The 25,597-nt window shown below is 43.5% G+C and overlaps 1 protein-coding gene across 2 annotated transcripts in view; it reads left to right on the top strand.

The window, feature by feature from the left end:
- The window catches only part of LOC128872596 (Krueppel-like factor 6), a 439,155-nt gene that overhangs the window by 195,367 nt on the left and 218,191 nt on the right, over positions 1-25,597 (top strand). For both annotated transcript variants that reach the window (XM_054115464.1, XM_054115463.1), the window contains exon 5: positions 1,521-1,686. In XM_054115464.1, coding sequence (XP_053971439.1) covers positions 1,521-1,686 — 166 coding nt within the window. The remainder of the gene's footprint in view (positions 1-1,520; positions 1,687-25,597) is intronic.

The following is a 25,597-nucleotide window of genomic DNA, read 5'->3' as shown; positions in this document are numbered from 1 at the left end:
CAACTGGATAGGCTCGATCGTATAGACAAGTGGGCAGCTCGGGTCACTCTGATCTCGTGGGAACTGGTCGTGATTAGTCCACGTCAATAGCAACGCTAGTTATGCTAATTGCGCGAAAGCACTTCGGCCTGCTACCAGCATCGAGCGCTGCTGGAGATAAGCTAGGTACGAAGGTAGTACCTTTGGCTATCGATTTATCGGACTCACTCCCCCTCCGAGGGATTTCAGATCGGCTGGCCGATCACTGGAGTACGATAGCTTCGACTGCGATGCATGAATTCCATTCGACGACTGTGCGATTTGCTCTGACGAATTCACGACGTTTCGTGAATGTTAATTGTTTTCGTTAATTTTCCGGTATCGAACAGCTCGTTTTCTTTCGTTCAATTGTTTAATGTTCGTTTCATTTTATTCCGTAGGTAGTAAGAACTAATTTAAAAGCAGGTCGCTCCTAAAAATCAAGAAAAGTAAACGGGTTTATCTATGCATTGTTATTGCATTATTCCTTGTAGTTGATTCAGAATTAACGATACATAATTAAACATTCTCGATGCTGTTGTATACCAACGCATACATCATTCAAATAGAGTCGATGATATCTTAAGATTATCTGCTTGTAACGACAATAATCGCGTACAATGCATGCAATCGTATTTACTACGTAGACGTGTGGAAGAGTTTTTTGAGGTTTTGGCATGACCATGACGTCTAGAAAATGAGGATTCTCGGAATGCACGTGCTTCAGAACGGTTGAGTGGTAGCAATGAGTGTACATGTGTGCACGTGTGCGGAGGTAAGTGCGTTCTTGAGGCAACCAGTGCGTTATGAGAGAGGGGTGTAGCGAGTATAGCGAGTTGTGAGTGCGTCAAGAGAGTTTTCCGAGAGGGAACGGTGAGAGACTGTAGAAGTGGTCTAACGATAAGTGTAAAGAGGGCAATTACTCGCCATTCCTGTATTATGCACGATATTATATTTAAATATACAAGCTACCGAGAAGTATTTCGAATATTTATATTCTACTCAATTTCGGCTGTACTTAACGGAATTTTTCCTGTAAAAATTGAAGCCACGATATACTATTCATTTTACTCAACGAAAATAGATACAGTCCTTAGTTATTAAACTTTTATAATCCATGTATTAATAACGCTTAACCCGTCAATTCCAAAAGGCATCTGCAGGTGCCGCATTTTTAATTGTTTTTGTACTTTTTCTGAATCATATTTTGATTTTGCAGAGCATTCCAAGTTAGTTAAGTTTAGATGTAATTTAGCAGATTTAAATGAAAAAATTTGAAAAAAAAAATCGGTCAGAGCGTTTCCAAGACTTGCCGGATCAAGTAATTCATAGTTTTCTACGTGTTCTATTATTTAGTCAGCGCACAAGCGTCAAGAAAGTTAACCACGATGCAATCGCTGTCGAGATAATTGGCGTTTCATACCGTCTCGATAGATAATTTCATGAAAAATGCGTTGTACCTGTCGCGCAGTAACTAACGACCGTGTTTGCTCTTGTTTCAGGCGGCGGGACCGCCGGTGCAGCTGGAACCAGTGGACCTGTCCGTGAAAACTCCTGTGGTGTTGCAGGTGCCTCGGTACAGTCCAGCGGCTATAATTACAGCAGCGTCTAGAAGAATCCCTTCACCTTCGACGACACCCACGCCACCGCCGCTCTCCATATCTACCGGTGAGTGAATGAAATTTAACGACGCGTCCGTTTATCCACCTGAAAGGGGATCTTCCTTGTTCGTTTCGATAGTGAATAGAAAGCCTGCGAACAGAAATCTCATATTATAAAGGTAGAAGGTGGATCCGTGCATTTGTGTAAAGCAACATGCGCATACATAGCACGCGTAACCCATTTATGGTATATACACAATTTGAAAGGTTTCGAGTAGGTAGTTTGGATGATTCATGCTGGTATGATTTGAATAATATGGTTTGGGTAGGCGTATGCGAGCATGATTCGAATGTCTTCGGACGAGTTCGTCGATACTTTACGAGAAAGAAATTGTAATCTATGAAGAGATTTTTATCATCTTCGTGTATATTGTAATCTGTAGAGGAATTTTTATTCCGATATATTTTTGTAGGAATTTTTATAATATCGATGCGTGTTATTAGTTCATCCCAGAAATTCGTGCCGGAGGCTGTCAATGTTTAATAAAAAAATTACAGAAATTTTATCTCTCATTTTGTTTCATTTTACAAGAAGAAGACTATAGTCTGCCTTGTACTAATGTCTTGTACTAGTACGTTTAACGTTCAAAAATTTCCCTTTTCGCTATAATTTTTATTCGAAACGAAGTCTGTTAACAAATGCTTTGCGTACGACATCGTAACGTTTCAGGCTTCACACAATTTATTTAACGCGGCATGATTGACCAATTCGACAAATTAAAGAAGCGCTTACTTATAAAATTTCTCCAGGAGTTCTAAATGACCTCCAGAACTCGAGTTCGACGTGCGCGATCCCAGGCTAGAAAAAATGATTGATTTCATAATCCAGTGATCCTCATCGCGCACCTGCAACGAGGACGATCACGAGCGTTTAACGCCCGGTCGCGATAACAGGCGCGCAGAAGGTGCATTCGAGAGGCGCGTTTAAAATTCCACCATTCGCAAGACCGTACAATTCCACATTATGAACCGAAGGCGAAGCTAACCGCCTATCGGCTCTATTGCCTGTCCCTACGTGCGTCTGTATACGTGCACGCGTCTGCACGTGCACGCAGGTGGATGCGGGTGCATACAGATGCACAGACCGCGGAATACCGCGGCTGGAAAGTGGCCCCAGCGCTCGCTTATGGGTAAACTCGCGGAGATCTCCGCCGATTGCGTTGCTTTATGGGTTAATTATGTTCGATTTTTCTTCCGCGTGGAGCCCACCGACCCCGACCATTCTATGGAAAACCGATGCGCGTCCCGACGTCGACCACGGTTGCGCCGCGTTTTACGAACGAGCCAAGGCTGGCCGATAGATTGCGTCCTTGCCTCGCCATCGTTAACGATTAGCCACACGATCGATGCGCGATAAATGTCTCTGAACCGCCCCGTGGCCTCTAGAACACGTCCTCCTGATACGGAGAAGGTGTCCGCGTTGAAACTTCATTAAAAGGTACACGCAGTTGCTATTGCTATAATTTGACAATTTCTTTTGAACATATCGATATTTTGATCTGAAACAAAGTGTGATGGTACAAGCGACAAGGGGGTGATTCTACATAAAAAAATAAGTCGAAAATATACAATAAAAAATGTTTACGCGAGGCTTTGTTTTTGGGAAAACCGTCTTTAAATTTTCGTTCGGGTACGGGTGTACTTGATCGTGTCTCGTTATAACGAATCTCGCTGTAGATCGTTGTCTCGATGGTTATTATCGCAGTTTAAGTTTGTTTTTATCATAACAGAAAATTAGGAACACGTAATGAAATAGAATGTTGAAGTAATCATAAAGTTTATTATCATAAAAATTACTTCCACTTTTCTAATTAAATTTTTATGATAAAATACACGTATTAGTGAATTTAATTACATATCCAATCACTACCTGTTGGTAACGTGCTAAAATTCATGCTTTCATTTGCAACGCAATGGTTCAGACCTTCCGTAACGCGAAATGGTCTTCCACTGTACCGAAATAACTTCTGTAACTACCTCTCGAGGCGCTACCTATGCACGACTCTCTCAAAATATAAATCATATTTAGAGATGGCCAATTGTTCGTCGAGATTTAGGAGCCGCGTACCTTCGAGTGTGTTCGACGTTCGCTCGTGGAAAAAAAAGAAGAGGAAATTACGCACCGACGCGTTTCGATACCGTGCAACCGACTGAAACACCGTAACGGAAAAAGAACTGCTAATTCCTGAAATAATCTTAAAAGACCTTAATGGCCACTGGAGAGAACTACCAGTTTCATAGGCGCACCGGTAAAAAGTCGTTTCTCGCGTAAAGTACCGTGCAACACGGTACGCTTAAGTGTTCGAACCGCGAAATCGCCCCGGTTGGGGGCACGAGACACGCCCCTTTTTTATTGCCAGGAATCACGACGAAGGGAATGAAAAAATAAAAAGGAAAAACGACGAAAAGCAAGGCGTGGAACAGAGACGCGAGGCAGCGTGCCGCGCTCCCTGGCCAGCATTTGGACCCGCATTCACTTCCATTTCTGGATTAATGACCACGCACACCTGCGCAAAGCGGTATCCGAATGCGATTGGGGTCGCAACCCGTAGTCCTTGCCCCGGGGCATCGTTGTCGTGTAGTCACACCAGGCTCGTCGCGAGCCGTGTTCGTCGCTCGAAATCGCTGGGAATATTTTTCTCTTGCGAATCGCCGTCAGCGCGCCTGGAATAGGCAATTTGGTCGTTGGAGGATGCGACCAGGCCCTCATCCCGACAACTTCGCGTTCAGAAACGCGCCAAGGTGAACTGTTACTGTGATTATTATTGTCAGACGTCTTCATCGCGTCTTCACGCCTGAAAGTAATCTAATTCATGCATGCACGGGGTGTTCAACTACTGGTTTCCGTCGGTCGAAGTAAAACGTAAATTGGCAATACCAAAAAAAAAGAAAAAAAAAACTGTCTGAAGTAAGAAAGGATATGTGAGCCATTCGCTGCACAAATCGGCTAATTTCACCAGTCGCATAAAAATTGTAACGTTACTGACGATTATTTTTTGGCTATTCTTTCTTATTATGTAGTTTTATATACCGTTAGATGAAAGCTACATCTGATTTAATCATTCTACAATATTTATTTGAATTTATATTATAAAACTTAATATATTTCCATATTTCTTAATTACATTATGTTCAGCGAGCTGTAAACACATCTCCTAACGTCAGTTACTGTTTGATAGTCGACGTGATCGTTTACAATTTATAATATGGGACGGAAAAGCAAGTTTTCCCTGGCCTTCTGAAAACTCACTATATTTTACACCTGTCACTCACATTCTTCTAATTCGTGTACATTGTCTCTGTACGATCCTCGATCAACCTACATTAATGAAGTACGTGGTTGCAAAGTGGAAGATTGATCACGTACAAACAAACTGGCCTATCGAAACGCTAAGCTTTCCTTGGTATTTATTATCATTGAATCAACATTCCCCTGTTACAATCTCCATTAACAAGTGTGTCGCCACTGCTCTTGCTCCATCTAGGGTTTCACTGAATAAGGTGCTTTCGGCAGCTCTATCAATCTTATAAACATAGTGTACAACCTTGTCGCTGTTAGGACAGATAACATACGACGCTGGCAATGTAATTGTAATACGAACCTAATTTCATGTACTAAAATGGAAATATTTTCAGAAGTACTGGGTCGATTCATAAATAACTTTCGCTGCTGGCTAAATGGAAGTAAGGATTATTTAATTTTGATTAACCACGAATATACAGTGACTTGTATCGATATCCGGACACTACGGTACTTTATTCATTACTACAATGTACACTTGACCATAATATAGTTTATACATTTTTTGTTGTGTGATTCGTTAGAACGTATAATCTTTTTAACAGAAATGTAAATTTAATTTTTTTAACACATCGAATTTGTAATACAACAAACAATATACTAGATAATGTATTATTCCTGCGTCGCATTAATATTCAGTCACCCGATACATTTCCATGCTGGTGCAACGGTACGCGGTAGTGTTCCTTGAGCTGAAATGAATATTATTCCTCAAGCTGCCACAAAGTTATACTTATAACTTCATGGAAAGCTCGTTAGGAGGATCGAAATGGTCCGATTAATATCGACATTCGTGAAAAATGAATAAATTCTAACCTAGGACAATGCTAACCTAGGAGAACTTTAGGTTCCTCTGGCATACGTGGTTCTAACAACCCCTAAGTCTCCATACCCATGTCCACGTGAATATAATTTTACATCTACAATATCTCTCACGCATCGATCGTTTTGGACCCTCCTAGAAAGCCAACTTTGCTCCAGGGACGAAGTTAGTTTCAACTCGAAGGACAAAATCTGTTACATCTCGCTACCATATCAAGCACGGAATGCACAATTTACTACACCTGTTGTTCTCCTTTTCCACGCTGCGATATAATAATTGTTTTACACACCGATGAATCAAACAAAAGAAATTCGAACCGGAGACTCCGATCAGCAACAGCCGAGGACCACCCCAAAGTGGTCACTATGCCCGTAAAGAAGCGGCACGCGTGACCGACGTCAAGTCCCCGTTCTGTCGACAACGGCTCGCCGAGGCTGCCCATTTCTCAAGGTGTTTCATTTTTCGTTGCGTCAACAAGCCTCCGGACATCCCGAACGCAGCAGTGCACGCGGCTGAATGTGCAAGGAGAACCGTGGCCAGCCGGTCGATCGACTCCACGGCTTTGCACGCGTATATGGTATCCACGCACGATCGGAATTTTCCGATAGCCACCAACCGGCGATTTATGGACGCGCGAGGAAACGGACACGAGCCGTTATACAAGGCCTCGGCTCGGGCCTGGAAAGGGGAGGCCCGACGTTCAAAGTCGATGTTCAATATCTGCCTGTATTATATCGCCGCGAGGTATCGGCGCTGCCAGCGTTCGCTGGAAAAACGATTCTTTCGACCGTCGCGCGAATCGTTTCATTTAATTTTGCCGCGTCGAAAGATTCACTAAAAGGACCTCCAATCATTTATTGGAACCGATGGACTGATCCGTAGGCAGTGTAGCTGTCTAATTCCGTTGAGGATCTACTGATTGGTCCGCGACTTCTCTATTTTCCCCGAGTTGACTTGACCGATGTCAGGTACCTGTTGGAATATTTATTTTAATTCAACTTTTTATTCTATTACAAAAATAAATGTACCGAGAATATATGTACAACGAATAGAAAAGAATAAGTATAGGATGTGGCCTGCACTCTGCACACACTATTTACAATTATGATAGTTTAATGTCGATAAATCTGCGTCGTATTTAAATTTTGTAACGAAACATAAATGGTATGGGAGATATTAAATTTTTTAATTTTATCGCCTATCATTTTCCCAACTTCATCAAATATTCTACAGAAATATACCATCTTCCTCCAAAGCAATTAGCTCGAGGCACCGACAAGTCCAGAGCCACCACTGTTACGACACGCCCGAACGAAACTGATCCCGAATCCCATATTAATTTGGATCGTCATCGGTTCGCAAAGGAGCGCCGACCTTCGGCGAATTTCTAATTTGGCTTCGATTCTTTATGCGAGGTGTATTACGAGGCGGTCGGATCACTTTCGCGTGGTGGCCCTTTTACCGAATCGCTGCACGCCTCGCGGACATTCACGTATACAAACAAGTGACGTCACTTCTAGATCCGTGGGACATTCGTATCCCTCGAGTGAACGCGTGACAAGTTTCCTTTATAACTGTGGAACGTTTCGAAAAGGGAGTCAAAGGGGGCCCCGATGAGAGCCGCGAGGCGTAACAACGACCCAACCGCGCTAATGTGGTCATCAACTTTTACGAGATTTGTACGGCCAATATGCTAGAAAGTGAACGGTTAACGACTTGGCCAGTGAACGGGTAAAAAGAGAGGTACATGAATGGCCCTTTTACCACTCTGCGTTCTTAATTGCTCCTTTTCGTGCTACGATTTCGCTAAAGGGCACCGCTCTTAGAAATCGACAGATAGTTTGCGTCGAAGATGGCGAACCCTTAACCCTTTAACCTGCAACAACGCGTGAGACTCGTGGTACCGAATTTGAGTCGAATATGGAAAACACGAGTCAGGCACGTCGTATGAAAAGGCGCAAGGAATTTTATACTTGATTATGGCACGCGTGATCCTACAGTATAAATCGCAGGTCAAAGGATTAAGCTGAGAACAACGTTTCAAAACTCTCTTATATTTATTTAACAAATAAATAATCGACAGTTTGAACTAAAAATGTACGATCTTTTTTTGCAATAATTCGTGACTCAAAAGGCTATAAATTTATACCATGAGTAATTGCAATCAATTTAAACTATAAGAACACGCTTTTCTTCTAAAATGGATCAACATACTCGAAAGTGAGGACACTACATTCGCGACGCATGTAAGAAATTGTGGATGTATTATTCATCCGAATACATCTTCGAGATGCAGCGCGGTGGCTTTGCAGTTGCTGATAAAAAAGTAACAGAACTCGCGAACGGTTATCGAGTTTCGGAAAAAGTATGTTGTCGCAATTCTAATGAATAGACGGACGGTGTCGACAGCACTCTTTGTCATCGCGAATGTCGGTAACACGTGCGCTCATGATAGCTTAATGTCGATGAATCTGCGTCGTATTTAAATTTTGTAACGAAACATAAATGGTATGGGAGATATTAAATTTTTTTAATTTTATATGAAAGCACACATAATTACAATTAAACGTGCAAGACGATGTCATTTCCCTTCTTTAGAAAATCTTTTATAATAAGAGTTTAATATACTCTTGATATGGCGAGGACATAAATATCTTACACGCGTTATTATCTCTTTATTTGATATTCAAATTAAAAAAAAAAAAAAAAGAATTCTAAAGCTTTTCCGATAAAAGCCCCCGACTTTCACGTTCTCTTTCTACAAAACACCGACTCATATTTTGTTCGTGCATATCTCTGTATCATATTTTGATTTCTTTTCAAGCGAGACACTTCAAAAACATATATTTTCGAATACTTTGTGCTTGCCTAAGTTTATTCTGCACGATCACTAAGAAAGCTCGCCGGACTACACGATGTCCCTTCAGAGGTGACATCGGAGTGCAAAGGGTGAAAGAAAGCATCCGGCTAGCACGATCGCGGAATCGAAACGTCGGCGCGCAGTTTCACGCCGATTTTTCCCAGCGCGTTAATTTTATTCGTTAAAAGCACAGGTCGGTATCTCGCGCAACCTTCTCGGAGAAAGTCGCCCGACGACTCGTGAGGCACGAGCTTTTCGTATAATTCACATCCGGGAGAGGAACGCCGCGCTTCTGTCTCTCCATCCTCTCTTCCACTCTTCTCGTCGGCTCTTCCCCGCCCCCCCCCCCCCCCGCCGCTAGTTTTAACGGGGCGAAGATGACGGATAGCGTTCCGTTTGTTGGGAGTCGGCTTAAGCCGACGCTCCCAGAGTTTGATTGTCTTTGATTAATTACTCGTGCCGTTTCTTGGCCGGGCGGAAGCCGACGGGTAGCAATCTAGATAATGCGTAACCGTATTAACGGTTCGGCGTAATCTTTTTGTCTTTAACGCCGTTGACTGCTGCGATGAATTCGCGCGCGAGTCCTAACCGACAGCGCAGGATCGAGATTTTGCAGATCCCCGAGGTTACAGGTATCGCGAGCCTCCGAATAATATTTTTAAAGAGGGAGGTGGAATCGAGGAGAAATTGAACTGGAGTGGGAGGTTCGAAGCGACCTGCGTCGACGAATTTCTTAGTTTAAGACAAATTTAGAATCAGCATTTTTAGTGGAAAAGGAAGGGGTGTTTACCAGCGTAGGAAGATGATTTGTCCTAGATAGCGCAGGATCGAGACTTTGCAGACCTCTGGGGTTACAGGTATCGTGGAATATCTAATGGTATTTTTGAAGAAACGAGTACAAATTAAAGGAAAATTTATCTTGAGCGAGGAGTTCGTAGTAGCCTGTCTTGGTGCATTTCTTCTTTTAAGAAAAACTTCCCAATTGAACACGAAACTTCCGTTTGAAACACGAAAGACGATAAGTGAAAGTACCTATTGTAGACATTTCAAGGCCAACCTCATCTCTTTAAATTGACATCATTATACTTTTTATTGCATTAGATGGCAATCAGCGGTGTAACGATTGGAAAGGCTTATCATACGAGGTCGTTCGGGATCGTAAACAGCGTGCTTGAAAGTACGTTCTATCGACGCGGAGTTCGATGCTTCGAGCATCCGTCGTGAAAAATAACGCAATGTATACTTTCGAGAGTTCGTGGCCTAGAATGGTACCCGACGGGTCGTTCAATTCGTTTTGCAACGGACTTAGACTCTAGAAAAATGAACTTGATCTTGATGGTGGCCTCGACTCTCCTTGAAATTTTAATGAATTTGTCGACCTTTTTCAGGCGTTTGGTGTTTTCTGTTTAAAAAAATCCTTGAGAGGTGTCACTGGACTAATCCTAGATGAGTCATGCTAAATTTGAGCAGCATATCGGCGAGATACTAGAAAATCCAATGTTTTAGGAGCGTCACATTTATCTTGTATAGTATCTCGTTTATGCATAGTGTGCGTATGATAATTAATATGTTTCGTAGGAAACGTCAGTGAATCTCAATGAGATATTCCAATCCTATCAACGTGGAATTAACTTGACAACCTACGTACCTGGAGAGGTTCATATTTTGTGTTAAAATAATTATTCATCAACGACTAAATACAGAGTTTGAACAATCAATATTAAAATTCATCAAAAAATGAAGTCTCCTTGATAAAATACATATCATTCGTCGAAGAATAAAACGAAATACCCATGCACCTATTGCCACTGTTTTTCCTTCAGCCACGATCGCAACCGTGAAGGTGGAATCGGACTGTGGAATTCAAACGTGTTACTTCGACACGTGGGTGAAGTGTTCGTCGCATGAAAGGTCGCCGTCGGACGCGTCCTACGCGTTCCGCGACAACTGTTTAGGCAGATAACGGAATCGCGACAGCTTCTGCAGCCGATTAGAAGTTAAACTAAAAGGTGAAACACGCGCACCTCGCGCAGTCACAGCGTGACGCTGTGTTGCCCCAGCAAATAACGACTCGTTATCATAGCGTTTCCTTATCGCGAACAGTGAGTCTGCCAGTGGCGCGTACCGACCGTCGAGATAAATCCTTGGCGAATAGGTGAAACGATTATCGGTGACTGAGCGGCTGATCGGATGATAAAGGCTTGTAGTAACCAGCAGGTTGGATTTGTAGATGTCAGCGACAATCAGTTTCTCTGAATGGAGCCTTCGAGCTAGCGCCATTTGCCATGGTCGATTCGACTACGGAGAACTGATTCGGAGATTCAACCCTTTGCACTCGAGACGCTTTCTTAGCATTCTTTGCCACGGATGCTGAGCTTAGACCTTTGAAAATGTAGCCCGATTCGTGATCGAAACTAATTTGAGATCGAAGAATCGCTGCATCTCGTCTTAAGCTTCCACAAAAAAAAAATAAAATCGTGTGGACAGGACTCTTCCCACCAAGGTCCCTGAATTTCATGCTCCAAAATTGATCGAAATACAAAGTCGGACCAATGACTCTTAACGTTTTTAGGAAAGCAACTGGCTGGGTAAAATTATCAGTCAATGGCGGTAATAACGACGGAAAGAGTCCTGGTCATCAAACAATAGCTCCGGAGACAAAGATGGCCATCGAGGAGACAGTTAACGCAGAGACCAACAAGAAAACCAATCTTTCTCGTTCCTATTTCTCGGATTTTATCGTCGTCGCTCGCTGAGGTTATTTTTAATGGGCGCAATTTTCGCGAAATCCGGTTGGAAAAAAAAAAGAACGCGACCGGATTCAGAAGTGTCGCGGTTTTATTAGCGGCAATTAAGGCGACGTTTATGGGACCTTATCGGGGACAGAGAGCACACCGCGGGCATGTTCCGTCGATCGAGATAAATCCCAGGTTGAATGGCAAAACGATAATCGAGATACAGGAGAGACCACGAGAGTGGAAGAGAGAAAGAGGGAGTCGCTGGTAAGACGAGTAGCAATAGGCGGCGGTCATATCGCGCTCGAAGCATTTCGCGATAGGATCTCAGATTCTTCGAGGGGTACGCGTATAAATGTACAGGGCGACCCCTCTGAGGTGCAACAGATTATTTTCTTGGAAGGTATTAACGACAGTAGCGTGCACTTTTTGTCGGCATGAGGATGCAGAGAAACCTTTATATGGCTGTGCTCTTCGGGACTCTCTCAACAGTTTCAATCAAAAATACGTTACTTTCCCGGACGTTAACTCTTTGCACTCGAGGCCTTTTTTCTGGTATCTATCAGCAACTCGAGATGTTTCTTAGCATTCTATTGCCATGAATTCTAAGCTACCTAGATTTGAGAATAAGGTCACCTTTACCTCGCCGACAATGATTTTATTGACACTTCCAGCTCCAAAGAAATTAAAGCTAAATGAAACATTAGGTATTGTAGATTTGCTGCGTGAAACTTAATGGTGACTGAGAGTCACCTCTCGAGTGCAAAGGGTTAAACTGACCATGAAAATTTTAAGACAAGAGATACCTGGATCTTCCGAATCACAAAAGGCTCACTTGGAAAATTCACATGAAGTTAAAGAGAAAACACTTGGACTCAAAAATGGACAGCATGGTATAAAAAAGACTATTTTGTATTGACCCACTTTTTCTATGACTCCGTACCCTTTTTCGATGCTCCTTCTTCCCAGGTTCGTAATTTGTCTAGAATTTCAAATTAACAAAATAAAGATAGAAGATGTATGCTGTTAGAAATTGGACGGAATTAAATAAATATGTGACAGTAAAATACGTACATCGTGGTGTAAATGATGATTGGAAGCTTGAATGAAAGTTTGAGTCATCACCTTGATATTATTCAAGCGTCTGAGCGTAAATTGTATTGGTGCTTATCAGTGATGTATGCAGATCCAGCAAAAGTTGATTTGAATTTGAACTTTTCCTGACGATTAGAACCAGTTTCAAAGTAACCGATTCCTACGCGCATTAATTATGCCGTGCGTGATTTATCTAGTAAATTGTAAGTACTCTTGGAGTTGTCGTTGACTATATTATCCAGAATGTAGAAAATGCAACAATGTTACAATGATTGACCTTTCACCACAGCGTTCAATTGTATTTAAACACATAAACGTAGAGAACGAGGGAATCGGAATTCCATCTAATGGCAAACGTTTACGTTATTACCGAATCAGACTTCTGTTTTCTTTATTTTAATCAACGCTATCAAGTTTGCCTTGGCTTCTTTAAATGGAACCTGCAACTTCTTATTTCATACCTTGATTTGATGCAAGATACGCGAGTGCAGAATTATCGATGGTGGTAAACGATGAATCACATTTGTTTTTCTCTCTCATTGGACAACAAACATAGATCGTGGTTCCCTAATAAGCCATTCCAAGTCCTCGTCTGTAAAATGAATTGATTTCATAAATTCCACGTAATGTCTGAGTCTCTATTCGTTGCATTGACGTATTATATAAATATGTGCATAATGATGATAAGGGAGAGTTTCTTTGGTAATGGTTGCAAAACAAAACAAAAATTTCGTCGTATGATAGAAATTCTAATCGACGTTTCGTCATCTCAATTATTCCTTCTTTCATCTAATTATATCTTGAAAATAGTCGAATCAATCAATAATGAAAAGAAAAGAGTGCTACACGTGTCTTGCACTATTAACAGAAACCTTTCTTTTTTATTCAGAAAAGGGGACCTAAGAAAGTCGCGATTAATTTGATCGATTAGAAATAATGATCGTATCGACACGCGCGTAGTTTAATCGCAGCTTGCCAAGAAGTTACGAGAAGTCTGAAAAGTGTGCGGAGACAACACAAGAGGGAACATTAGAGATGTAGAAGAGACCGAAAGTCGAGAGAAGAGCTTCTTAGCCAGGGCAAAGCGTGAGGCGAATCTTTAAGTCGTTTTACGCTTTTACATAACGCCGACGTTCCGTTGCGCCACGTTTTCGTCCTCGTCACGGTGTAAACGGTTGGTACCGTTCCTTCTTCGTGTCCAACCTCCTCCTCCTTTTCCTCCGCCTCCTCCACCTTCCTTGGCAGCCTTCGCTAACTCTTTTCGAGTGCCTAAACCCACCAAGCTTGTGTAAGCCGTGGCGATGGAAACGCGTCCCCTCGTAGGAAGAGTCTTCAACTCCACTTCCTGTTGCGCGAACTCGACTACATTTCTTCTTCTTCATCGTGGGTTCCTTTCAGACGGTTCAAACTGTGCTGTGCGACATACGTGTTTACTGTTTTAACCTTTTCATCGCTTCACGTGGATCGAGTAACCGAGTTCCAGCCGGAATCTTCATTATTAATGCTTCGATTGTTATTACTTCATCATTGTTTAATTCGACTTCATGCATTCAGGTGTGTTATTATTTTTACAGCGATTATATGCAACCAAGAATATTTTCTCTCTTTCAGTCAAATTATTTTCTCTTTTTTCTTCGGTATTCGTAAAAGAATACAATTTCTTTTTAAATTAGGACACGTCCTATTCGCGAGATGTTAGCGATTGCGAGTATCGAAAAATATCGATACATTTGACCATTACAAACATGTTTTTACAGCGAAGGAATTCTTTTTCTTTCACCGATGTATGAGAATATTCCAGACCAGAAGAATAAAGTTATCAACTAAACTATTCTCGAATACGTTCTTTTATTCATAATGTAAAATTATAGCGCACTTTAGTCTGAACTTTGCATATTAAAGAACGTCTTCACCAGCACTTTTTAAGCGCAATCCTGGTATCTAACGGGTTATTACTAATTAAAAGAAGTTTCAAAGTGGTTCCTACGAAACTTTTACGAAATCGCGTCGATTCGAAACGCGAAGAACCTGCGTAACACTCGGAAAGTTTCGATGAAATTGTTAAACGAGAAAGGAGTGATCCACAAAAGAAGGAATAGCTTCTTTTATTATTATTATTAGGCTATTAAGCCCCCTACGGAGTTATTAGCAACATGCTCGTTACTGAGCATATCAGCGATTAAATTATAATTAAATCAAACAGTACACGTTACAGTATTACACAGAACTCAATACTTAGATACAATTGCTAAATAAGTACAGTATTACCTGGTAGTACATTTTAGAAAGAATAGTTCGTCCTTCCGAGAATCTTTCGATTTTTAATCGTAAAGTCAGTCCCATATAAAAATAGTGCCGCTATCCTCCTATCCATGTATGGTCATATATCTTAACAGCAAACATGGTAGTACTCTATATTGACAAAAAAAAAAGAAGGTAGAGTGCCAATCAAGAGCGCCTTAGCGAACGAAACCCTAGATGGAGCACGAGCAACCAGTAGCGACACACTTTCGAAGAAATAACACACGAGCTCGGATTGACAGATCTACAGTTAAATTGGTCAGTGGAATGGAGAGGTTAATGCCGTTGATGATATAACAGAGACGACCGAAGAGCGTCAAAAATCCTTGACGTGCCCCCGGATCTAGAAAGGCTCTGCTGAGATTGATTAGCAGAATCGAAAGGCGCGTTTCTCGGTTGATTGGTTGCACATTCATTCGTCTATGCGACGTCCACCGTCGGCGAAAGAGGACGATGATGATCCAAAAGTGTTCGCTAAAGGCTCTCGCGCATCTTCAACCCGGAACCATCGATCGCTTTTTTTTTTCTCTCTCACCGTGTGTACGATGGCGCGGTAGTTTCCTTGACATTATGTCCCCTCGTATACTAACCGCCTCTGCTCACTCTATTAAAGAAGCGATAGCAGGCTGACATTTCAAAGATCGAAGCCAGTCGCCAAGATCGTTGATCTTTGAAGTCTAGATCAGGTGTGCGGCAGATTTATTTCTGTTTCGTGATGATTCCCGCGGCCTTGAACCGATGATGTCTCACGGCTCTTTGTTCGCGATTACTGGGTACGTGTACGGATCCAAAAGTACGTGGCCTGACCTATAATGCACGGATGTTGGTACCGAGTCGGTATTGCGTTATAGTTTTCCACTGGTGATGTATACGGGACTTGTGTTTTATATTCTTATGGTTCACCTTGCTCGAGACTGAAGATGAGACCGGAGTAAAATAGGTAATAACGTATTCTTATAATATTATACGAACCGTTCGCTGCACGAACCGATTAACTCCACTTTTTGAAACATCTTATGCGCCAAAGCACTTGGTGTAGTCATAACTTTTTATATGCATAATAACTTTCCTGAAAAGGAAAGAACTCTTTTCAGTATTTATTTGCATTTGTATTATTTCCCAACGTTTCGTTTCGTGAAGTTAATGTTCATATTATAAATAAAGGAACATGTTCAGGAATACTTTAGTTGATAGATTCTTCTAGTCTGAAATATTCCTACATACTTGTTAAAAAAGAAAACTATATTTCATGTTACTAGGAAATACCTAGTCAGTCTGAATCAAAGGATTAAATTGATCGTAACAAAAACGGTAGTGGAAAATTTCTTCGTGAGTTTGTTTACATTAAATTTCATCTCCGCTACTGTTTTTGCTTCCTACGAACAACCTGTTCCTTTACGCATGCGACGATTCTTCAACTTCACAACCCACGATAATGCAATGGATAAAATTTAGCATGGCGAGAAGCGCTCCAAGATGACCCTTGGCTCACCATCTGTAATGACAGAGGAAGCAATCACACTTGTGGAGAAAAGGTGCTGACGATGAGTGACAGATGTTTAACGGCCGAGGAGATTGCCTCTAGAATTGATCTGTCTAAAATAACTGTTTCGAGGATCCTACAGAAAGATCTTTATTCGAATAAAGTTGGAGCGCTGAGAAATGTATCTTCTGTTAAAAGAACGCGACGAGTTAACGTTGACAAATTGAAATTTTAGGATTGAAACCTGAGCCATTCAAAAAAAAAAGGAGAGAAAAAACATTAAAATAAATAACAAATCATATCGAAAAATAATACACGATTCTTTATTCCGTAAAAGACATTTTATAGTTAAATAGACAATTCGGTATTTCATAAGAGACTACAGGGTGGGCAATAACTATTAGCACCTCGGATATCTTCGAAACTATAAGTTTCACGTTAAAAAGACAATTCATTTCTGGTGATTCTTGATCTCCGAGAACTCGAGATCAGATAGATATCATTCTCGAAATCCACTCCAGGAAGTATCGTCGAGGTCTAATCCCCTTTTTCCACATCAGCCGGCTCGCACGGTATGATCGATCCCCAGCGTCATGCACGCACGTTACCGGTAATTAAGCACGTATACTAATCGGCCGCGTTAAGGTATGTACAGTCCGTCTAAGTGGGGTGCTCCTCTCCGACATGGCGGGGGCGTGAGAAGTGCCTTAGCCCTGTGACCTTCGTGGCCTCTAGGGTACCCCGATACTACTCCTCCGTAGGTACTCGACGTAGCCACATCGTGCACTTGGAGAGGGAGGAAGAGGACGAGTAAGAGGAAGATGCTGAAAGATAGAGAATGATAGAAGACGAGCCGTGTATCTCTACGCGGGTCTTCTCAGTTCGTCCGGTGTCGGTCGAGAACCGTACGGTCTGATCAAATTTTGACACGTTCGACGTTTCGCTCGATCTTCGACCTCTCGATTCGAGAATGGACAGGTTATAGTTCGCCCGTGAGAACGGGATATCGATTCGTTCCTATCGAGCTTCGCGCTGCTAGGTAAAAATTTATAGACAGCCTATAGACGGAGGAGCACCAACAAGACCGATGACTTGGGATAAAAATATGCGTTGAGAATATTTATTATTCTTTAACTCTGAGTCTTTGCGATCCAATATTACTCCGTGTTTGACGACTGTAACTGTCGTAGCTCGAAAGAAAGCACGCCACAGCCGACCGGTTAATATAACAAAAAGAGTGTCCCACTTTGTGGACATCTGGAATATAGACGCCAGCATGACACATTTTCAAGACCACGTACGCTCATCCCTTCCGAACGATCAACCCTTTACCACGCGGTTAAAATTTCTCCAGCGACACCTCGAATCTCTCATCGACAACTACGACTCCCTCTCCGTCATTATCCACGGCGAGAAGATCGTCAAATCGCACAGGACCGACCATCCCAAACGAACCATCGAGAATCAGACTTTCCCTGCGTTCCTCCTTCGCGCTGTTTTGTTCCCCGTTTCTCATCCGTTCCGTGGACCCTCTCGCATCTCCCATCCGTCTCTCCCGTTGGTCCACGCCGACCGCGGACTTTCCGGACTTTCAGGCTCGACCTCGGGGCCCCGCGAGATGCGGTAGGAGAGTTAACCTTTCAGGAATGACTATTTCATGGCCACTTCCTGGGTTCAACGCTCCTGCGATTTCTATGCAGGTAGGGTAAAGGTATACACACGAATGCAAACACAGAGGAGCGAGGGGGGGGGCCCACACGGCCGGCCGGGAACGGTGTGTACGTGCACGCGCAAACCCTGAACCCTGACGTTCAGGAGAACCGTTCCGTTGTACCCGGGGCCTTATGTTCTGCGTGTACGCCGTGTAGAGTATCGCGGCGCAACGCGGAATAGGCGATAGGAGCGGGAGGGGGGAGGTGGAGGAGAGGACCTAAGGGATCTAACGCATTCAGGCCTGTGTGCGCTTGCATAATATTAGACCTTATGCAACCTGCCCTTCCCACACTTATCACTGCCTTCCACCTCCTCCTCCTTCTTCTTCGTCTGCTTCGTCCCTCCCCCCTTCTTCGGGTCTTCCTTCTTCTCTCGTAGCCTCGCGAGGAGATGGAGGGGACCGCTGGTGTTCGTCCGTGGATCCCCACCCTAGAAAAGGGGCCCGTGAGGCTCGTTGGAACGGTTCCCCGAGCACGGTGCCCTTGGCGTTACGCTGAGGCCCCAGGGTGGGGTGGCTCGGGCCCAGGGCCTACCCGCGGCGATCGAGTGGAAGCGAGACTGAAGGAGAAGAGTATCGTTCCGAGCACGGGAAGACGAGTCGAACGGCTCGCGGGAACGGGACAGACCGAGGATCGGTCCGCGAGGGAAACGTTCCGAGGTGGAAGAGAGACGGTGGTCGTCTCTTGGACCTCGTGGGACCGCTGATGGGGTTGTGGACGGGACGGGGGGTTGGTGGAGGGCCCCCTGAGCTAAGTCAGCGGGGGTCAGAACGGAGATGCTCCGCGGTCGTGTCGGGCGGGGCTGCCCGCTCACGACTTGAACTATCGCACGCCCCCACTAGCACCAGCATCCACCTTCCAGCCTCGGCCTCGGACCGTTTTCTCGTCTGGACGCTGCGTCCTGGCCGTCTACCTACTCCGTTGCCGGCGCTTAATTCGATAAATAATGCTCCCGGCTCAAGGTTAGCCGCGCTAGATCCTTGTCAATTTGTATCGCGCGCGTTCGCGTTACTTTCGACTGCCTCGTTACCTGCCCAACCCGATCGGGACACTGGGGTCAGCAGACTCTTCCTTCGATTGCCAGGGTTACGGTGGTACGGTTTAACTGTCGTTATAGAATACTCGAATTTCTTAACTTTAGAAATTAAACATTAACCCTTTGCACTCTGAATTCTCTGATTTCGGTATGTTTTTGCCGAGCCTCGCTCGACATAGGATCGCAAAGGGTTAACGCGCAGAAATTCTTTCTATCATTGATTCGCTTAACGACGCGATTTTCCTGTCTTGACTCTCAGGAGATGAACCTGCTCAGGTCATAAACCGCCACGCATCGCCAACATTTGATAACCAACCTGCGTCCAACACCGGGAATCTTATAGATTCAAGATTTTTGCCAACGACCACGTACCCTCTTTATTAACCCATAGACCGCGGGACCATTTTTGCTGGAAATTGTACAAAGCGTACAGGCGTGAAATTAAAAAAAAAAATATCAGCTTATTACAAAAAGAAAGGTAATTCTCGAAAGATGGACCGTGTAAAAGATGTACCGAGAACTTGACAGAAAAATACACGGAGTGCATTTTGTAGAATTTTCATGCATTTTTCGACATTGAATAAGGGGATGCGTCTGTAAAGTAAGAAAACTTTTATATGGTAGATATCGAGACAATGCAATACAACATTCGACAAATCGAATCGAGTTTATGCAGAACTAGTTCAGTGTATATGTAAATAAATACAGGATATCATCGGATGGTCATGAAACTGTAGAGGATGAACCTCGTTCTGGATAGTTGTGAAAAAAGTTATTAGAATATTAGTATATTAAATATACTGTCCCTAGGAGCATACTAATTAAAATAGCCACTCGCGTCTTATTTAAGATTGTCACCTCTTGGCTGTTATATTTCGTCACTCAACACGCTCTGTGAATAAATTGTAGATCGCTAAAGTTAGTCTTCAGGTTTCGCTGCTTAACGGACCATTAACAAACATCCAGGTTCGCGTCTTCTATAATCATAGTCTACTTAGTTTACGAGCTTACCAGCGAGCGTTTATTTCTCGTTAACCCTGCGTGATCTTCCATCATTTTCACCGTCCATGGAAATGACCGCCGTTGGTGGCGCTAGTTTTTCGATGATCGATCGTAGAAACTTCTTCATAGGTGGTAGATGGGAACTATCACGCGACCAATGACCAGCGATCCGTCACTTCTGCACGCGAACTCGCGTAGATTCGTCGGTCTCACGACATCTGCGCACCAGAAAATTTCTTGCCTCGACTCTGGTCAATTTAAACGCAATTGTGATCGATACAAATCGTACGATCGTTTCAACGAAATTAGATGCATCTATTTGGAAATCGCATTTAAAAACATGGGGGCCTCGCCCGTGTTTCCATATTTCCTGGTGACATTACAATCCATAGTCTAAAGCTTATATAAAATGGGAGATATTGTAAGTTTATATAAATTTAATATAAAGATTCCAAAAGGAAACGTCACATGCCATATTAAATAACGTGTATTATGTCAGCAATTACGCAAACGCACGTGGTGGTGGTGAAAATACTTGAAACTACTGGACTAAAAACCCAGCCACCACAATCTTCCGGTGGTGCACCTATACCGTAGGTAATACATCGCCCAAAGATCTATCAGTACCTGTGAGTACTTCGAGCTCAAAGGGTCAACTGGTATGCGTTGTCCTCGTTAATTCAAAAATCTTAGACACCTGAAGCTCATCTAACGCGGATTGGTTCGAAATTGCGGGACTCTTCCAATTCCACCATTTGCCGATTAACCGTCTGGATCGCGAGTACCTTCGAGATCATAATCGAGGCACGACCAAAGCTAGGGCGTCAAACTGGATCGCAATGACGCCGCGTATGTCGGCCAGGCGTCGATCGAGCATGGATCCATCGACCTGGCGAGGAAGTGCGCGGACACGTTGCATTATGCGAGAAGAAGGACCGCGTTGATCGACGTGTGCGCCCGTGTGGACCCGTTGAAAGGAGAAGAGGCGCGATGGCCGTGGTGTATCGTAAATTGCCTATCGTAATAAACGTATTATCGCAGCGGTATTGCCGGCGAACGCCACGGGCTGGGACGTGGCAGACAAGCTAAACGGGCCCGTTTTGTATCCGCTGGCACCTGCTTACACCGCGCATTAAGCCGGCTAAAGCCGCGGAAAATTGGCGCTCGGGCGACTCCTCGTCGACGCGTGCTTGCCCTCGTCGTTCCTTCTGTCACGGCCTTGAAAAATGAACGCGTGAGGTTGAGAAAGATCGGCGGCCGTTTCGGAAAGTATAATGTCCGAGCGGATGGTAATGACGTTCCCTCTGTCACGTACGGAACGTTTTTTCGTCCCGTTGCGTTAACTCGACTCTGCGTCTCGCAGCTGGGATTACGATAAGGATGCGCGGCGTAATAATGCTCGGGCTAGGTGTGTCTCCTTTCGCGCTTTTGCGCTAATTGCGGCTGAGTTCTAAGCAGGGGAGGGGTGGGAATGAGTTCTGTCAAGGGTGAATGCTAGTGGGATTGCTTTGAGCGAGTTTGATCTTCCGAAGGATGCGATGTTCGTATTTTTACCCTTTTCGGTTCAGATTTTTTTATTTCAGTACAGTTTCGTCGAGCTCCGCTCGACACAGGATCCCAAAGGACCTTTTGCACTTTGGGGATGCTTCTTAATGTTGGCGACTAACTGTATGGGTATTTTGTAGACTGCTGGAAATTACAAGTGTTACTTTTTTTTTGTAAAAGTGTAGATAATAATTAAATTAGGAATTCACTTCACTTCAAAGTCTATTTCTGGCTATGAAAAAATTATAAACATCATGCACGTTGACAATAAATTTTATTTTACTTAAATGCACACTAAAAAAAAAAAAAACGTAAACGTGTCTTCCTGTAGTGATCGCAACTTTGAGAAAGCTCTGGGCGGTACATTGTTAATCTTCAGAGATGCTAATTAAGCTTCGGTTTATATTGTTTAATGACTCATTGATGTTTGTCCAACATTTACCCAATATCATCATGTGTGAAGACATTTAAAATGACGAAAGTCCACGTTCTTGCGAGGGTATGCCCACAAAGAGAAACTCGGAAGTGCGAAATTAAATTACATACAGCGAGACACCTTAAATGAGACAGTACGTTTCTTGCGGAGTTAAGCGTCTCGACTTATCTACTCGCGACATCGCCAAAAATTAAGGTGACTCGCTTTCTTCTAAGGACATGACCGCGAGAGGTGCATCAGTTTATGCAAGGCTTGTTGTTAAGAAGATGAAAGAGTGAAACTAGATTGCACAAAGAAAGAACTAAGACACTCTGACATACAAAGTACAACGATGATAATAATACTGACCTCGTTAGGGACGTAGTATAAAGTGCAAAGTATGCGAGAGGAAATTCAGTTGTTTGCGTTTACTACTCATGTTTATATTAAAAAACATACGAGGCAATAGGAAGTCAAGAGACCTCTTTCTTTGAAATTTAAACAGCGTACGCGGTCTAAGGCCGTGTATTTGAAAAAATCTTTATTGGTCTCTTTATATCAAGTATTTCTTAATTCTCATTTTCTCTTAGGATATGAAATTCGTTAATTAATAAGCCTCTAATAATTGCACGAAAACAAAAATATCGTAAAATTATATAAGAGTAGCACAATAAGAATATACGTAAAGAAAAAGGTTTAACCGAAGGTTAGTTTTGGTATGCATGCGAAATGAATATTGGTAAGTTGTAATTCATTCGCTTTCAGAAATGCAAAAGTTTATAATTACTAAAATTTTGATTATTCATTTACATTGCAAATGGGATATTACTGACTAATATGAGACCAGTTTTTGTTTGTTTAAACGTTCGATAAGGCATACTAAAAGTCTGAAAGCAATTCACCGTGTACTTGCTTTACAAAGAATTTCTGAAGGTACCTCTCGCTTCAGGCCCGGATTGGAGTGCCGTATCTCCTTAATTTCTTTGGTTAAATACCGACGCATTCCTCGTTACATAAAGCGATGCATCTGCGAAACAGGTGAAATTCGAGCACCGCCCCTATTTGACAATTCGTTCACGATCGGACACTCGTTATCATCCTCGCCGAATCGCAAAAGCGTGCCTCGAATACCGGGCGTCGCGAAGGAAACCAGCTTCTCTCCGGCCGATCAAACACGCAAGCCATAATTATTTTCTCCGTACGAAACTGGTGCATCCCGATGCGCACGGAGATTCCCGTGCCCCCTGAAGGCAACGACGTTTGACCCAGTAGCAGTAGCCGGCGATGCAGCCGACTGCAAGAGCTCGCAAGTGGATAACTGCCATGGAGATCGCTCAAACCGAAGTCGACGGCCTGCGCAGTCGCGGCTAGAGTGCAACCGTGCTCGACCTCCGTTCGAACCGATCTTCGTTTCGACCTCTCTTCTACTTCGGTATCATTACTAGTTCGGTCTTGACTCGTGTAGGAATGCTTTCTCAGCATCCCTCTGCCCCGTTCTCGCGTTTGGCATTGCACCTGAAGCGCACACCTGTACCGGATAGTCGTCGATTCCCGCCTCGATTGGTTACGATTTCTAGGGGTCGCGCGCATCAGCCGCGATCCTATTCGGTAGAATGTTTGGAACGCTCTCCGTACGCGCATACCGGGATGATTGACTTCGATGATGGCATCGATTTTGCCCCGAGATTCGTTCGGTTATTGGGTGCATCGAGATCCCGAGCTCGAGCCTTTAACCCTTTCTTGGCCCCAGATATCTGCGGGGAACGTTGTTTTGTCTTTTTCATGCGTGGCTCGCTTTTCAGTTGCAAATGTTCGCTGTCGCGACAAAATATTGCCACACTTTGACTGGTTAAAATTTGGGGTAGGCTCTGTTTAATTTATCAGTACAACTAATAACTGTGCCCCGCGGATTGAAACACTGGAAAAACGACATTTCATATGCACCAGCCTAGTAATACTTTGCATTGGACTCACCGCTACAAAAATACGTTTCTCATCGATATCTCGAGCAACATCAACAGCGTAGGACTACTGAAATTTCCGTTAAAAATGCGGGCCATTTAAAAGATCTTCGTCGCGCCGAATAAATCCAAGTGTCTATTATCCAATAAATTTAACTCTCCCCTTTCTTCCAGCACCTTATTCTCCCAATACTCGCGTTCTTACCACTGCAATAATTTCACCTCCAGGTCAATACATTCGCTTCTTCGATCTATCCAGGTCTTCATAATAACCAACTACAGAATTTAAATCCCGCAACGTTGAAAATCCTCATCTCCCGCTAAGTGGCACTGCCCCCGTGACCTCTTGTTACTTATCTCGCGTAGGATTAAGTAGCAACGTTATCGATTTACCATTAGGTATCGTCGCAGTACTGTCCGTTATTTCGAATACGGCAATCTACCAATTTACGAGAAAAACCTCTTCCTCGGTTTCTACGAAACCGCGAACCCGCCGTAACCTCTCGAGATTTTCGAAGTCACCTGTTAGCCGCGTCGCGTCGACGCTCGATGGAATTTATTGATTGATGTACAGCATCGGTTGGTCATTAACTCGTTCCGACGTCTGCTTGGAAAGCCATCGGAGCCGATGATTTGCAACTCAGGCGCGCGCAGTTTCTCATCGATGCATACAATGATGAAACTTCGTCTCGCCGGGTTTATGGTGGCTTAAACATCGTGTATGCTGATCGCGTCGCGCAATGTTAATCATCGCTCGATCGTTAATTTATATTGTGCGCGTCGAGGAGAACCCGTGGCGCAGGAGAGAAAAAGAAAACGCACCGGGAGAAGATCTTATCCGTCCTGTGTCCCTGCGGGCGCGCGTCCATAATTCCACGCGTGTCAGTCGAGCATTATGCAGGAATAAATACCCGCGGACGTATGTAGAAATCTGGCAAGTGGTCGACTACCGTTCGTTCTTGACGTAACGAGAGGGGACAAAGAGAGAGAGAGAGAGAGAGAGAGGGGGGGGGGGAGAAAAGGGAAAAAAGGAAGAGGAACGTCACGGTGTAGAGCGAGTGAAAAAATATTGGCCCGTAAATCAGGCTGCAAAGAATTTAACGAAAGCCGCGCGAAAAAAGGTCGATTAACGCGCGTGCGTCCGAAGGATGCGCATGAAATATGTTCGCTAAAGGCCATAAGTCATGCGCCGCCTTCCACGCTGTCACATTTTGGATTATAATATGCAAATCGCTGTAATTACCATTTACCTGTACCTGTCGATAAGCAAATTCCAGTTTGATTGCGCGTAGAGTAATGTCCCTATAATCGTTCGCTGGCGCCGTGAAATTCCACGGCCGTAAACCAAATTTTATGTTTGTCGACGGACAAACTTCTCAGCGGAGACAGGTGATCGCGACGTCGTGCTGGAAGGAAGCACGCGGTAACGTGTCGGGAATTGTGGGTACAAAATTAATGTTTGAACATCTTAATGGGCGTATTTCGCTCGCATAATTGTATCACGGTTGAAGAAGACTTACAAGGGAATGTGACCAGTGTGCAAAGTAGCCATTCAAAAATGGAAATATATATTTGCTTTATTTGCTGGGAAATCTTTGTTTCTGTAGGTGAAACAATGTTATTCTACGCGAAAACTAAATCGGGCCTCA

The sequence above is a fragment of the Hylaeus volcanicus genome, chromosome 2 (genome assembly GCF_026283585.1).
Source record: "Hylaeus volcanicus isolate JK05 chromosome 2, UHH_iyHylVolc1.0_haploid, whole genome shotgun sequence".
In the NCBI taxonomy this organism is placed as follows: domain Eukaryota; kingdom Metazoa; phylum Arthropoda; class Insecta; order Hymenoptera; family Colletidae; genus Hylaeus; species Hylaeus volcanicus.
This window is presented reverse-complemented; position numbering and strand designations above follow the sequence as displayed.